The sequence below is a fragment of the Scheffersomyces xylosifermentans genome (genome assembly GCF_036884685.1).
Source record: "Scheffersomyces xylosifermentans strain CBS 12540 chromosome Unknown RJT20scaffold_7, whole genome shotgun sequence".
In the NCBI taxonomy this organism is placed as follows: Eukaryota; Fungi; Ascomycota; class Pichiomycetes; order Serinales; family Debaryomycetaceae; genus Scheffersomyces; species Scheffersomyces xylosifermentans.
This window is the reverse complement of record NW_027042945.1, coordinates 1,317,440-1,332,750: the sequence shown is the minus strand read 5'-3', so window position 1 is coordinate 1,332,750 and position 15,311 is coordinate 1,317,440. Positions and strand designations below refer to the sequence as shown.

Below are 15,311 nucleotides of genomic sequence, written 5' to 3'. Positions count from 1 at the left end.
ATTCAAAGTTCAAAAGTGAGAATATCTCAACACCATTGAATTCATTACAAATTATAAATAATCAACTAGCGCGTGAGAGTACCAGATATACCTATCTGTCACTGGTTAAGAAGCAAATTCCTATTTAATAAATACTTATAATTAAGCCTGGCGGGATTCAAAGATAGCATTAACCGACATACATCTCGTCTTTTCTGTCAGATACGGTAACGGATTAGATTGTCGATCAATTTCGAATTTTATTGTAAACACTCTCACATCCTGTCAAAGTAAAGTGTAATAGGGCGCAAAACAAACGCCCAAATTATTGAGCTTCGGAAATGGTAGCAAATCTATGTGAATAGCAAACGCCTTTTTGCGAAGCTATTGTACCCTTTCTGGGGGTTTAATTCTCTTCTTATTTGAACATCCAGCCGAATTAAATACGTCCTTTGTGCCCGTGCCGTATATATATAATTACATCTTGTTATAATTATCAAAAATACCATTTGACAAATTAAGAAAATTTATTAACAGCATAATAGCGGAAATAAACTGTGTCTTCCCTGCCGCAATATCACTATGAGCTAACCCTTCTTCTTTTTAGATAAACTATGTGTATTTCCCCTTCTTTCCATTCTCCCTGACAGTTTCCCTCTTCCTCTTCGGCTCACATTGGTAGCGTCGTGACGCCAGAAAAAAGAAATCCTCGCTCACAAAAGAAGAATTTTTACTAGCAAATCCAAAACATAATTTATTACCTTCTCTGCTTTTAACTGGTTCGCCACAGAAATACACACAATTGTGATATTGTCGCATTCCAGACTTCAGATAAATCGTTGTGATTAAGTAGGAACAACTTAGGCTTTTTTTTTTCGAATTTTTTGAAAGCTTTCCATCGCGTTTCTTTGGCGATAAATATATCTTTACGCTGCTTACTGAGACGGCAGTTGTGGGAATTTAATCTAGATTCTTTAATTAATCTCTTGTTATTTAATTAGTACACATATAGACAACGGAGTTCACTTGATTGCTCAATATGGCCCTGTTACAATCTGCCAGCAGCCAGTTGGAAGTACAGCTCTCCCCATTGTCGCCTTCGTCGTCGTTGCCCCCACTGACTTCGTCTAGAGCCCCCAGAACCGGAGTGTCTGTCGCTGCCATTAGATCGTCAGCCTCTCCTGCTCCTACCTCTTCCAAAATAAACAAGGCTCGTTCATCTGTTGGGCACAAGAAATACATCAACACTACTAACCTTAATTTGCTTAATGCAATTAATAAATCAACTAGCATGACAACTCTCGGAGTCGGCAATAATATTGGTAGCTCGTCATCAAGCGCCTCAGATACAAACACTAACAGGTTTTCCACCAACAATCATTCATCGTTGCCCTCTTCGCCAGAGTCCAGTGATAATGTCCAAGTAGCTAGTTCTGGTGATATTCATTCAGAACCGAAGATAGACACCCCTCACCCTAAACTGGAAAGCCACATAAATACAACTACTACTAATAATGCTACCAAGCTCATCACTAATTCCAACGTCGACACTGCCAGCAATAACACTATCACAACCAAGACTAAGTTCAAGTCCACTAATTCTACAAACAATAAAAATACTCCTAATAATGCCAATGCTAATGCCACTACTAAACCAAGACCCAGAGGAAGACCCCCGCTTAACAAAAACGTAAAGAAGCAAACGACATCACGTCCAAAGAAGCCTGCTCCTGGCACCGAGAACATCATGACTTACGTCCCAGACCCTAGATTAACTGCATTCTATCGTCACCACTTAAGAGAACGTGGACTCATGCAATTCCTTCACGATTTTATTCCAGATACGACCTCAAGATATGACCTTTGTAAACTATTAATTAACTTGGGTTACCCCAGAGAGGCTATAAGCGATTATAAGGTCCTTACCACCAAGCAGGTGGCATCTATTCTCGTCCGCTTGATCTTGAAGGATACTCTGGTCAACCAAGACTACAATGCATTTGCCAATTACCAAGCACCAACCAATACATACACAATTGACAACTTGCTTCTGGACTTAAAGCTGGCCAAACGTATCATGATCGTATCGGGAGCCGGAATTTCGACATCTCTAGGCATACCTGACTTCAGATCATTCAAGGGTTTGTATGCTCAACTTGAACATCTCAACTTAAAGGATCCTCAGAAGGTATTTGATATGCAAGCATTCCAGAAGGATCCAGGAGTGTTCTACTCCATTGCTCACTTGGTATTACCTCCAGAGGGCAAGTATTCCATGTTGCATTCGTTTATCAAATTGCTACAGGATAAGGATAAGCTATTAAGGAATTACACTCAAAATATCGACAACCTCGAAGCAAGAGCCGGTATCGAGCCTGAAAAGCTCATCCAGTGTCATGGATCGTTTGGATCGGCAAGTTGCTTGACATGCAGAAACAGGTTCGCGGGCCACAAGATCTTCGACCATATCAGACATCAACACGTACCTCGTTGCTCAACGTGTTGGAAAACAGTCCAAGAGGCTGTGATAACACACGGTGTAATCAAGCCAGACATCACTTTTTTCGGAGAAGATTTGCCTAAACGCTTCTATGGGTTACTAGAGCCAGATTGCAAGAGTTGTGATTTGGTACTAGTAATCGGAACATCCTTGAAGGTTGAGCCCGTTGCAAGCATCATTGACAAGGTGCCTCGTAAAACTCCCAGAATCTTGATCAACAAGGACCCACTTCCAGATCGGGATTTTGATTTGAGTTTGATTGGATACTGTGATGATGTTGTTCTGTATCTTTCACAGCATCTTGGAGAAAGTTGGAAAATACCTCATCCTTCTTATGATGATAAGGCTACTTTCAAAGCAACGCCACATGAGCTGTACAAGAATAGCTATCGTATCGAGAAAAAGTAAATGCATGAAGTACATGGATATGGAGACTCATACCTACTGAAATTGCAAGACAGTTAAGCTAGAAGAATTGCTACATATTATATTATTCATTATATGTGTAGTGAATAGTGAATATTTATATAGAAGTAGAGCAAAAGGGACGAGTAGGAATTATATATTATATAAGAAGACAAATGCAATAAAACAGTAATTATTTAATGAGTTGATTAACTTAATTCGTCCAACCTCTTAAGCAACTTCATCTCAACATCGCTCCAGTTGTTCACCAAACCCTTGTAGAACTTTATCTCTTGATCACAAAGTCCCAACATCAGCGTCTTGAGCTCGTTACGATTAAACTTATCCCAGTTAGGATACTCTTCATGTATAATCTTGATGGTTAATTCATTCACTACTCTGGTCAGAGCGGCGATCGCTTCCTCGAATTCCCTTACTTTACCTTGGAGCTTGGCTATTTTACCATCAGTAGCAGTTGAAGCAATATGCGGCGTGGCTGAGGTAGATATAGTGTCTTTTATTAACTGAGTGGTGTTGTTTATAATTCCCAAGTTATGGGATTGGATCACTGGATTAGGGGGTGGATGGTGCGAAGATGTTGCTTGTCCCACAGAACCTCCAAAACTAGCAAGTTCACTATTGGCTCTCTTCAAGTAGTTCTGAAGAACTTGAACATCTATCTTCTTGTTGTGAAGTAGTTCAATCAAATTAGTCAAGCTGATAATATATCTAGAGCAATCTTTAAGAGAAACAAGGAAAGTTTCATCGACATATTTGTGCAACTCGCCCCAGGTCTTCAGGAAATAATCCAAAGACTCAGCAAAGATCTTGAAGTTGTTTGTGATTGCAGCGTCTACATCCAAAGAAGATTCATTTCCAGATTTTGTAGATGTAGATGGTTCTGTAGTTGGTACGGATTCTGCATTTTGTATCAAGGAGAGTTTCATTATTTGTTTCAGGAAATGATCGTAATCCACGCTTAAATCGTGGTTCTTTCGGTTTAGTCTTATAAAAATCTTATCCAATTTGATCAAGTTCTCATAGATCTTCTTGAGTTTGTCATTAATTTCAAGAATGTCTTTGTTTGTCTCCTTCTTGTGCTTTCCAGAAGTGAAAAAATTCATTACTGTTTCGGTTAGCAAATCCTCATTTACAACTTTGTTTACAAAACCATTTCCAGAGGAGCTCGAGTTTCCGGATTCATCATAATTGATATCCTTTAATCGCAAGTTCTTCGTGAAATTAGTCCAGTCGTTGGAGTCGCTGATGAAAAGATGAAAGACAGACAGTTGTGAGAGTGACTTATGCTGTAATATAAACCTCACAAATCGATCTAACGAATGAAGTCTTTTATTTACAAATTCTGAATTGAAAGTATCACCTGTTAGGTACTTCAAGTTAGATTTGGAGGGTAAAGGTGGAATCATGACTGCTGGGAAGTCGTTAGCGAGACATTCGTTGAGAAATGCAAAGTCACCATACCTTCTACGCACCGAGAAGGAGTAATATTCCCCAGGAGCTGATATCTGTGCGGCAGATGGAGTGTCCTCTTTGGCTGGCGACGTAGTACCATTGTCATTGAGATTTGATGCTGAATCATTATTAGTGGAAGTAGCGGCGCTTAAGGAAGAAGAATGCTTACTCAACTTTAGCACCTCTGGATGATCTGTGGTGGTAGTAACAAGATAAGATATGAATGGCTTGGAAGCAGTATCTAAATCTCTTATAGGCGAAGTAACGGAGGTTTCTATCTTATACGTCGCAAAGTTTTTTGCCTGTTCTGCCACTATGGCAGCGGCAATAGCGTCTGCATTAGCAGCCTCTGTTTCTGCATTATTAGCAGTTGGACTTCGATTTTCTCTTTCATTCAGTTTCAGGATTAACAACAGATTCGAAGGATTCTCCTCGCCTGTAGATCCGGTTGGCAGTAACACATTATCCTTATCAGCACCCACTACACCACTGCCAACCAGTCCCTTCCTATCTGAATTCAGAGTCGATGGCTCTACGGGTGTTCCCAGGGCCTGGCTCTGATTGTTTTGATGATCAATTGCTGAATCTCTGCGCTGCAGTTGTTGCTGACTTTGATGTTGTTGCAAATCGTTGTTTTCTGAATTCACGTCCTCTTCCACTATCGTCATATTACTGTTATCGGCAATGGATCCTCTTTCATTTGTTGTGCTGGAATCCACTTCGCCCCTGTCCCATTGAACAGATGTAAACTGGTCCTCAGCACTCATGTCTTACAATTACACTGAGATAAACCAATGCTTTGAAAGAAACAAATGATCATTAGTTTATAGTTTATCTATAAAGTTGTGGCAAGTTCACATTTTCTTATGAGGGGTGGAACAAGCGCTACCATCCGATAAGCTCACGTGACATTATATTTAGGGTTGACTGCAAAAGACTGGCAAGAGAGGTGGTAGGGGATTAAATAGAGCGTATTATTAGCCTAGGAGTAAGATATTGACAAGGGTGATGGTATAGTGCAATTGCAATGGGAGGACAGATATTGGAAATTGTTTTTTTTTTTTTTTTTTTTTTTTTGATATAAGAAGAAGTTTACCTATGTATGGTTTTAAAAATCTGGAGCACATCAATAATTGAAGAGGTGCAGTTATGAGTGGATCCCAAGAAGAAGTAGGCTTGGGATGCAAGTGATTTTTATCCCTTTACAACTTTATAAGAGGAATTCTCTACTCTACCGTTAGCCTACGATAAAACACTCTACCTTACCACGATACAAATACATTTTTTAAACACAGTACTGTCTTCTAAAGAACTAACCACACTCCCGATGCTACCAATGATACACCGATCACAGCAGTAATGATTCCTGCTCCGGCCTTGTCCTTCGTGCCTAGAGTCAATGGCGACGCATTCGAGTTAGTGGTAGCGTAACCAGCTGCTGGATTTCCTACCGAAGATCCACCATTATTGGCAGTATAAGGTGGAGGTAAATCGTAAGTAAGCAAGTTCTGTGTCACCTCGAGGGCGGAAATTTGCTCTCCTAGACCCCAATAACCGTCCCAACCGGTCGAATTAAACCAATTCAAACCACACGTATGCCCGTCGAATCCACCAGTACAGGAGTTCTTGTTTGCCCAGTTGGCCGAGTCAACTAACCATTGCCTGATAACGGAATTTGTTTGGGGTACAAGAATCGACGTGAGTCCCAAGAAACGCGAGAAATAAGCCTTAAACGATCTTTGATCGTTATTACAGTTGTTTGATGGTTGACAGGCAGCTTCGTACATAACATTCTCACCGTTTATGTCCGAGAAAAATACCTTGGAGGCAGTCAAAAGGTTTAAGGTACGGTTGAGCCATTTTTCATCCTCTGTGTAGTTGTATAAGTAGGCACATCCGGCTAACATTAAGCCTTGGTTGTAAGTCCATTGATACTTGGTGAGATTGGTGCAATTTCCACCAACATTGACACCATCGTAGACGAACCACCAATCTCCTTCAGTCAATAAGCCAATACCGTACATCCATTCCCATACACGTTCAGCCCATACAACGTAGGAGTCATTAGCAGTGTATCTTGCTAATCTGGCACCAATATGGAAAAGACATCCATTAGAAACAGAGTTCTTGTAATCATAACCGGAATTCCACTGGAAAATCTGCCATCTTAATCCACCATCACATTCAGCCTCGTCCCATCTTGCTGTCATTGTATTGAAAACGGCTTGAGCAAGAGTCAACCACGATTTACTATCGTCATCAGGGTTACTGAAGTTTCTCTCTGCGGCACCCATTACGGCAATACCCCAAAAGCCTTGATCATCATTACCTTCTGTGGTGGATTGGTTCAATGGGATGTAGTTGTTATCGTCTCCTGTTTGGTAGAGCAAGGCCTCCTTGATAATAGGCACTAATGTTTCGTTTTTTGTGAAGTAAGTGTAGTCAATAAGTGAGCCCCAGACTCCACCGGCTTCCCACCAATAGTAGGGCCACACGAACATACCCACGGTTCCTCCGTATCGGTTTCCATCATAGTAGTCCATTACACCGTCTACGATGATGCCTGCGTTCTCGATGACGCTTGATTTGTTGTTCGTGTCCAACCACATAGCTGAGCACGATGCTACGAGGGAAATGATCGCTAGGGATATATGGCTAGACTTCATTGTTGGTCAATGCTATGAAATATGATATGTAATGTGTGAAATGATAGGCGTAGTCAATGCCTAATGAAAGCAATAAGATGTAGTAAAAGAAGGGTTCTGGCCCGTTTCAAGTGCTTGTTGATACGGTAATGGAACCCCAACGTAAAATCTAGTTACAAGAAGCGAGTGTCGTTCCAGTTATCTATCGCCACCTTTTATAGCGCCGGTGATCTTAATGAAGATTGAATGGTTGATAGTAGAGATTTTTACTGGGGCTTTTGAGAAATCAGTGGATCGAAAAATTCGAATAGCGAGAAACGCGACTTGCGTGTGCAGGGGGAGATGGGACATTTTGTACGAGCCAAAGAGGATTGATAGGAGTGGGGTGGGGGGATATGGTGTAAAGGAGAATAATATTACATACATAGAGAAAGAGAGGTGGTAGGGTCTTGTAGGTATTTTGATAAGGGATGAGATCAAAGTGTTAGAAAAAGATGAATATTTATATATAAATATATATATATATATATCTTCTTGAGTCAAATGAAAGAAGTTGAAGAACTTTGGCAAAATATTGGCTGGCCGCAGCACAAAATCTCTCGCATTGCATATTTATGCGCTCTATAAATAGCTAACAAAAGATAAATTAATGTCAATATTAATTATTAGAGCGATTTTAAAGGAAGTGATATAATTCTAATAATGACTTAATGCCGATGCAAGTAATAACTTAAATGTATACCCAGAAAATTCCCATGAAGAATTATGGGCAATTCGGTATCAGCAGCGCGATGCAATTATTTATTCAATAGCTACGGCTTTGTAGGCGCATTCCGAACAGGCCGATGTTCTATCTCTAAATTCTTTGATTTGGAAGGACATCTTGCCCTCAAGAACTAATAGATTTCTTAAACCCTAAAGCTTTAAATTAAAATCGGTCATAGAGTAAGTTGTTACTATAGTAATTTTTCTTTATATCTTGATATGAATAGGGTTTACTGGTCATATTCCACAAGCTATAGAAGATCTATATAATCCCACTTCTTAATTAAAGGCTGAATCTCATCTCCGCAATCGGTTCGGATCAAGTCGGCGCTACCATCAGCAAAATCTACATTTTAAGAAAGAAGTGCCCGCTTTAACTGTTTTCCTATTTTAAGTTCATAATCCATAGAGACAAAAGTCTCAATTGCCTACATATCAATACAGTAGATAACTATCTGAATTTACCGTAAAAATACTTATATTCGTTCTGTATGAATTCCTACACTATAAATTATTCCGGCTTGAGAACAGGATCTAATAACTCAGCAGTGGATTCCTTAGTTTCAGGCCTCGATACTTCCTCTAAAGCTTTATTTTGCAATTGTAATGGAGCTGGCTGGCTCACAGGAACAGAGTTAGTCGGAGGTGCACTTAAAGGGACAGGATCAACTTTTGGTGGTGCATTATCTGCAGATGATCCTTCTGCACCTGGAACAACAGTGGGCACAGACGTGCCATTGACGTAAGTAATTCCGTCCTCTAACTCATCTTCACTAGGAATCTCTTCCTCCTCTTCCTCTTCGTCCTCTTCATCGTCATCGTCATCGTCATCTTCTTCCTCTTCGTCCTCTTCGTCCTCCTCATCTTGATCGGCTTCTTCCATTTCCTCGTCGTTGTCTTCAGGACTTTCCTCATTTAATTTGAATACAGTTGTGAAGTTCACAAAATCTCCAATAAACTCATCCTTTGACACGCTCTTGAGGATATTTTGCAGATCTTCTGTGAGCATGTCGTAGACTGCGAAAAGCTTGTCATATACTAAAGTCGCAGTAAAAGCATTGTAATCAAGTGTACCGTTATGTAAATTGGGTGTGCTTGGTGGAGGCGGAAGTGTCCTCTCATATTGAAGTTTCTTATATATGTCCACGACCTTTTGCTTTAATTCCTCAGAGTAAACACGTCCACTTGGTTTATAGGTGATATGGTTAATTTTAATTATCAACAAGTTATATCTTCTGTTGAAACTCATATAAATGGTTGAATTCTTTATCTTTATGAAATCATTGTGAGTATCTACTTTACCAGTATCATGATAGTTAAAAGTATGGATACTCTTGATTGAATTAGAGCTCTTGAAGTCGAGCAAGTTTGAAGACTCTTGGTTGTATGGGATACCCATCATAGCAATTACCAGCTCAACGTAGAGAGATTTCAAGTTGTTCAAGAGGTGAGTTCTCAACTGTTTTTCCCCGAAACGGGCCGATAAAGCGCTGTTGTTTTCTTTGCTAGTGAGAGTAGAATCATATCTGCCCAAGTTGTTTGTGAATTCCTCATTGAATTCCTTTAAGTAAACCAAATTGACTACATCCTCCCTCTTCTCTCTTTTATCTAAGACTTTGAGAAGGAACAGCTGGAAATCGTCATAAACATTACCATACAAGTATGGATCAATATCCTTGGCGTCAGCTGTGGAGGCAATAGTCAATTCGCTTCTATTACCCAATTTAGCCAACTCAACAAAAATATCTTCCTCCTTGCTTTCGACTTCACCATAAACGTTGTTAAAATCGGTTCTCTGCTTGGGCTTGTATTGACGAATATTGTCCAACGGCATTGACACCGATGGGTTAGGTTTACTATGCTTTGGAGCCTGATACTGTTGTATTTTGGCCGTTTGAACCTGTGGTTGATGCAGTGAAGCAGCAGGAGCTGGAGTAGGAGAAAATCCAGCAATTGGGATAGTTGCCAGTTTGAAAGTATAATGGCGCTGCGAAGCGGGCTCGACTTCTGCTGGCGGATTGAGCACTGGGCTAACGTAGTTAGGATTATTGAGTATCTCTTGAAGTTCCGCCTCGTAGTTGAATGGCTTGTTGTGAAATCTTCTGAAGAATTCGTCATTAAGAAGGCCCTCTTCTTCCAAGAAATTGTCACTGGAGCTTTGTTCTCTGAACTGTTTCAAACCGTAAAGCATAGTTTCTTCCGCCAAAGGTTTCCTCAGGTTCTTCTTATTTCTCTCTATAATTCTACATTTTGCACAAGTTTTATATTGTCTGACTTCGAGAGGCTCATCTTCAAGTCTCTTACGCTTGCAACGACGGCATCTTCTTATGTCACCCTTCATTTTTTGGGTGTTTCTGTTTTTGTATAATAGCGTATCTGAAAGACCAAGCGTACTATTTAGTAAGCAGCGGTTCACTCACTTTAGAACCAATTACAAAGTAACAAATGATACTTTTTATAGAAAGATTTTCTGTATCTTCCAACTACTCTACTCTATTCCTTCTTATCGAACCTCAAGAAAGATCACTTCTTCTCTATCTCGATCTTGTCTTCCTCTTATTGATTGAAGAAAGCGCTTTTTTCCAAAGGTTGTTGCGGAAAAGTGAACGAAAAATGGTACACTGAAAGTTTACTGGGAATGTTCCGAGATAAACTATTGATTTGATTTTACGTTGCTATCAACTTGCAAGACTAGATAAACCAACAAATGGATGTCTTTGACTAATTTGTTTGACAAGGAAAGAAGATGTGTTTAGTCATGAAACGTCGGGATAAATTTTCTTTGTTTGATTTTGGAAGCCGATTACATAAGCACAAAAATCGAAATTGACAAAATCAACAGTGAATCACGTGGCAGTCTATAAAAAGGGCAGAAACTTGTTAAAATGGTGTAGAAGATAGTATAGAGTGATAGTACAATTCTATCGGAGGTAAATGGGGTGCTACAAGCAATACAACAGATGTGATTCAAGACTCTGCAACCGAATCAGATCCAGTGAGCAAATTGCAATGTGGTCCGGAAAATCTTTTTGCAACTGTAGAAATGGCTGCGAATACCACGAGAGAGGTAGTGGAATGGTAACAAGAACGATGATTGGCCACTTATGAGATAAGAAATAGAAAGGTACTTGCTCTATTTTACCTTTAGAGAGTCAATTACAGCTTCAAGGAGGATAACATTAAATATTTTCAATAGGGGAGATCACGTGACCTCTCTAGCTATTTGTCAAATTTAAGGTTTTTGTGAAGAAGCCATTTAATGATTCTGGAACACAAGAAGAAGTGATTAAAACGAACGCAGTCGTATTTACAAATCGAAATCTTTTTAGATTTTTAATTTAATCTCAACAAGCTACAACAAGCCGCGAAACATTCTTGTTTTCGTGTCAAATTTCGACACGCTGGTGAGCCATGTGGGCCTATTGTTGGTCTTAAGCCTAGTTGATACGCTGACAAACAAGGTTTCGGAGCTGCCGCCATACACACAACAATAGTGTTTTTCTAGCGCATTTGAACCTGAAGCGTCTGAATTCATGCCATGCCTGTCGTTGCAATGAGCTACCACTGCAATCAACAGAACATGCCCATTAAAATAATCGTGTATTATCGTGAACTCCACCATTGTCTCTAACTGTCCAATATCAGACTCAGTCCAATGTATGAAGATATATTTTCAACCATTCTATGCATTAACGAGTGTCTTCGGAGAAAATTAAACTTATTGACATAACCAAATACATCTATATGCGGCTTATTATACACCGGCAGCAAAATCGGGGTTGGCCGGGGACACAGAAATTTCCTAATGGGGAAATTCTATTGTTTTGCACCAACTGCAAATAAATGATTTAGGAAAGAACATCCAAAAGGCACGAGAAGCAATCTCTACTCGCAGAACCTCCAGTAAAACATCATACTTAGACTATGCATAAGTTGCTGATGGTTTCTGAAGGTGACTAAGAGCCGGTATTGTTGCACTAAAAAAAATTTGTATTGTTGGGCCCCTCAATTCTCCGCAAAAACTAGGTGTTCAAAAATATATATAAGCAATCCATTCCCTTTAGAAGGATTTCATGTATATTAATTCGAGCTCTCTAGCAAATAGACTACCTAGACATACTTCATAATGAAAGTATTCTCTTCTGCTATTCTCTTTTGGGTGGTGTCGTTTGCATTGGCATCTTCGCCAAGTGGTGGATATGCCCCAGGAGCCGTGCAATGCCCTCTGAAAGAATCCTTCATAAGGGAAGGTAACTCGATTTCCCAGGAAGAAGCCGATTGGATCAAGGAACGTCAAGAAAAGTCAAACCAAGCCTTGATATCCTTCTTGGACAGTGCTAATTTGACAGGTTTTAATGCTGCAAGATTTGTCAATGGTAACTCTTCCCTGAAGGTTAACTTGGGATTGGCATTCTCTGGAGGAGGATACAGAGCCATGTTAAGTGGTGCTGGTCAACTCCTAGCTTTAGACAACAGAACCGACTTTGGTGATAACAATGTAGGAGGACTTGGTGGTTTGCTTCAAAGTGCCAACTATATCAGTGCTTTGTCAGGAGGTGCATGGTTACTTGGATCCTTAGCCATGCAAGACTTCAAGAGTGTCCAGGAGGTGGTGTTCGAAAACCCAGACGACCTATGGAACTTGACATCTTCGAGGCAGTTGGTAAACCAAACAGGTTTATGGACAATTATACTCCCAGTCATCCTCGATAATCTCAATGGCGCATTAACACACTTAAACTTCTGGAATAACGATAAGAATGGAATCCAGTATGACATACAAGAGAAGGAAGCTGCTGGATTCAACACTTCTATCACAGACCCATGGGCAAGAGGATTAGCACATCAATTATTTCCAAAGGGAGACGATAACTTCATGTCTGCTGCTACTTGGAGTGATATCAGAAACATGTCTTCCTTCAGCAACCATGAAATGCCTTTCCCAATGGTAGTTGCGTTAGGTCGTAGACCAGGTACCCTCGTGTACAACTTGAACTCCACGGTTGTAGAAATCAACCCTTTTGAAATAGGTTCCTTTGACCCTTCATTAAATTCATTCACCGACTTGAAGTATATCGGAAGTAAGGTGACTAATGGTGTTCCAGATAGTGATACTTGTATTGAAGGATTTGATAATGCTGGCTTTGTTATTGGCACTTCGTCATCATTGTTTAACCAGTTCCTCAATACTTTAGTCTGTCCCGATTGCTCCTCCTTACCATGGTATGTTAAGCCATTCCTCAAGTCCTTCTTGACAAAGATGTCAAACACCTACGAAGACATTGCAGAGTATAGTCCAAATCCCTTTTACAAGTCTGAATTTGCAAACTCCTCCAATATTGCTGACAACGACACACTCTACTTGTTCGATGGTGGTATTGCAGGTGAGATTATTCCATTATCTACATTGATGACCAAGGAGAGAGCTTTGGATGTAGTGGTCGCCTTCGACAATGGAAATGATGGAGTCACTAGCTGGCCAAATGGTTCAGCATTGGTTTCAACCTACGAACGTCAATTCTCAAAGCAAGGTAGTTCCACCGTCTGTCCATACATTCCTGATGAAGTAACCTTCCTTACTCATAACTTGACAGCTAGACCCACCTTCTTCGGATGTGATTCCAAGAACTTAACAGACTTAGTCAAGGATGGTGTCACACCTCCATTGGTTATCTACATTGCCAACAGACCATACGAGTTCTATTCCAACACATCCACTTTCCAATTGACATATACTGATGAAGATAAGAAGTCCATGATTAAAAATGGATTTGATGTAACAACAAGACTTAATGGAACTATTGACGAGGAGTGGAAGACTTGCGTGGCATGTGCCGTAATAAGAAGAGAAGAGGAAAGAAGGGGTATTGAGCAATCTGATCAATGTAAGCAATGTTTTAAGAACTACTGTTGGGATGGAAGCCTCTCCACCTCAAGCGGACCCTACTATCAAGACTTGAACTTTACTGACTCAGGTCTTACTAATGGAAGTGAAGTATTCTACGGACCACCACCACCACCTGCTAGCTCAGGAAGTTTCTTAAGTAGTATCTTCAAGCGTTCTGAATCCGTTTTGGAGATCAAAATAACCAGTGGTTCGTCATCGCTAATCTCTAAGAGCAGCTTAGGAATGACTCTTCTTGTAGGAGTCGTTGCAGTCTTGACAACCATTTAACTACAAAATACCATAACCAAAAGTACCACATCTAGACATTTTCCTAGATACCTATGTATATTATTAAACAGTTTTAATTCAATAACTCAAAAAGTTTTACTTGTAGGTTAATAGACTAAGAATACTATTTTTTTGGGACAATTTTGCATCAATTCGATTTAGCTGCAAATGGACTCGCAAGGATTTAAGTGGAAAAGGCTTTTTGAGAGGTTGCATTAAATTTGAATGAATTGCATGAATCTACATTGACGGCAGAATAAAATTGCATCAGTTATTCTGGGCATGTCATACTTTGGGAGAAGTGTTACACAAGAGAAATGACGGTTTTATGCGCCATAGTTGGCTAAGAATCAACTAGCCATGGTAATATCAGAGTGTAACTGTTAACGAGTCCACTGGAGGCGCCGGCGCACAAGTTGCGGGATTATGGGTATTACTGTGATTAAGGGCATTTCCTGGGATTTCATTCTAGAGCTTTCATTTTTCTCCCTCAAACCCACTACCTTTCTACGGTCTTTCTACGGTGTTACAGTATTACCGGCTTCGCCTGTTGTGGTCATGGACCGTCGATACGACCACCAAGTGGGTTTGTCGGGCCATGTCCCAGCACAGCAGCGGAAATGCATCATGAACTACTAACTGCAAAAAGCAACCTCTGCTGAGGCCATGGTTTTTCCGGTTCATCCTCAGTCTAACACCATCCGCCTTCTCCATCATAGCCATAGACGGGGCGGGGGGTCAGTCTAACTGCAAAATTCAGCCCCTGCGGCTCATCATCTCATATATTACAGACAGGCAGACATCCCGCCATAGATCGAGGGAATCTCGAGATGGCAGCTTATATCAGCCAAGCGCTCACTAATGGAACAAATTGTACCTCCACTTCTGTACTGGAGTGACTACAGACCTCATGGGATGCTTACTGAGATGCTTACTGAGATGCACTGTAACAATAATCTCACTAATCTCAGTAATCTCACTAATGATGGCCATCTCGACGGAATATAGGGGAACAGAGGGTGATGTAAATATCGGTGAATTTTTATGGGAATTTCTCCCAAAGTACCCCATTACGCTCCAAATACCCTCTAGATTACATTTAATTTCAATTTCCAAAACATATCCTATATCTTCTTTGAATATATAGCAAAGCTGTTTACCCACCCCATTGTCTCATATTCTGTCATATTCTCTAATATTCTGTCATTTTCTCTCCCTCACTCACTGCCTCTACCTACCCCATACAACCATACAATACACTGGCTCTCCCCTTACCTGCACCGTGCCCTCCAGTTTTTCGTCCGCTCGTTTTCTCATTTGTGAGAGGGCACACAAGGGTCATTTAGAGAAGAACCAGTGTGTCTTCTCT

At 40.4% G+C, this 15,311-nt stretch overlaps 5 protein-coding genes across 5 annotated transcripts; 2 read left to right on the top strand and 3 right to left on the bottom strand. All coding sequences in view use genetic code 12, as the record gives it.

Moving 5' to 3' along the window:
• The first annotated feature begins 763 nt into the window (after positions 1 to 763).
• Positions 764 to 2,970, top strand: SIR2 (Sir2p). Its single transcript, XM_064917847.1, has one exon. The coding sequence runs from the start codon at positions 1,019 to 1,021 to the stop codon at positions 2,885 to 2,887; it is 1,869 nt and encodes a 622-aa protein (XP_064772708.1). The 5' UTR covers positions 764 to 1,018; the 3' UTR covers positions 2,888 to 2,970.
• Positions 2,971 to 5,170, bottom strand: SNX4 (Snx4p). The gene has a single exon (XM_064917846.1). It carries the CDS (start codon positions 5,122 to 5,124, stop codon positions 3,094 to 3,096), a length of 2,031 nt encoding a protein of 676 aa, XP_064772707.1. The 5' UTR covers positions 5,125 to 5,170; the 3' UTR covers positions 2,971 to 3,093.
• Positions 5,171 to 5,444: 274 nt separating this feature from the next.
• Positions 5,445 to 7,280, bottom strand: DCW1 (putative mannan endo-1,6-alpha-mannosidase). Its single transcript, XM_064917845.1, has one exon. The coding sequence runs from the start codon at positions 7,021 to 7,023 to the stop codon at positions 5,662 to 5,664; it is 1,362 nt and encodes a 453-aa protein (XP_064772706.1). The 5' UTR covers positions 7,024 to 7,280; the 3' UTR covers positions 5,445 to 5,661.
• A 948-nt stretch (positions 7,281 to 8,228) lies between these two features.
• Positions 8,229 to 10,538, bottom strand: RJT20DRAFT_130799 (uncharacterized protein). Its single transcript, XM_064917844.1, has one exon. The coding sequence runs from the start codon at positions 10,106 to 10,108 to the stop codon at positions 8,279 to 8,281; it is 1,830 nt and encodes a 609-aa protein (XP_064772705.1). The 5' UTR covers positions 10,109 to 10,538; the 3' UTR covers positions 8,229 to 8,278.
• Positions 10,539 to 11,723: 1,185 nt separating this feature from the next.
• On the top strand, positions 11,724 to 14,040 carry PLB4.5 (Plb4.5p). Its single transcript, XM_064920913.1, has one exon. It carries the CDS (start codon positions 11,894 to 11,896, stop codon positions 13,940 to 13,942), a length of 2,049 nt encoding a protein of 682 aa, XP_064772704.1. The 5' UTR covers positions 11,724 to 11,893; the 3' UTR covers positions 13,943 to 14,040.
• Positions 14,041 to 15,311: the final 1,271 nt, after the last annotated feature.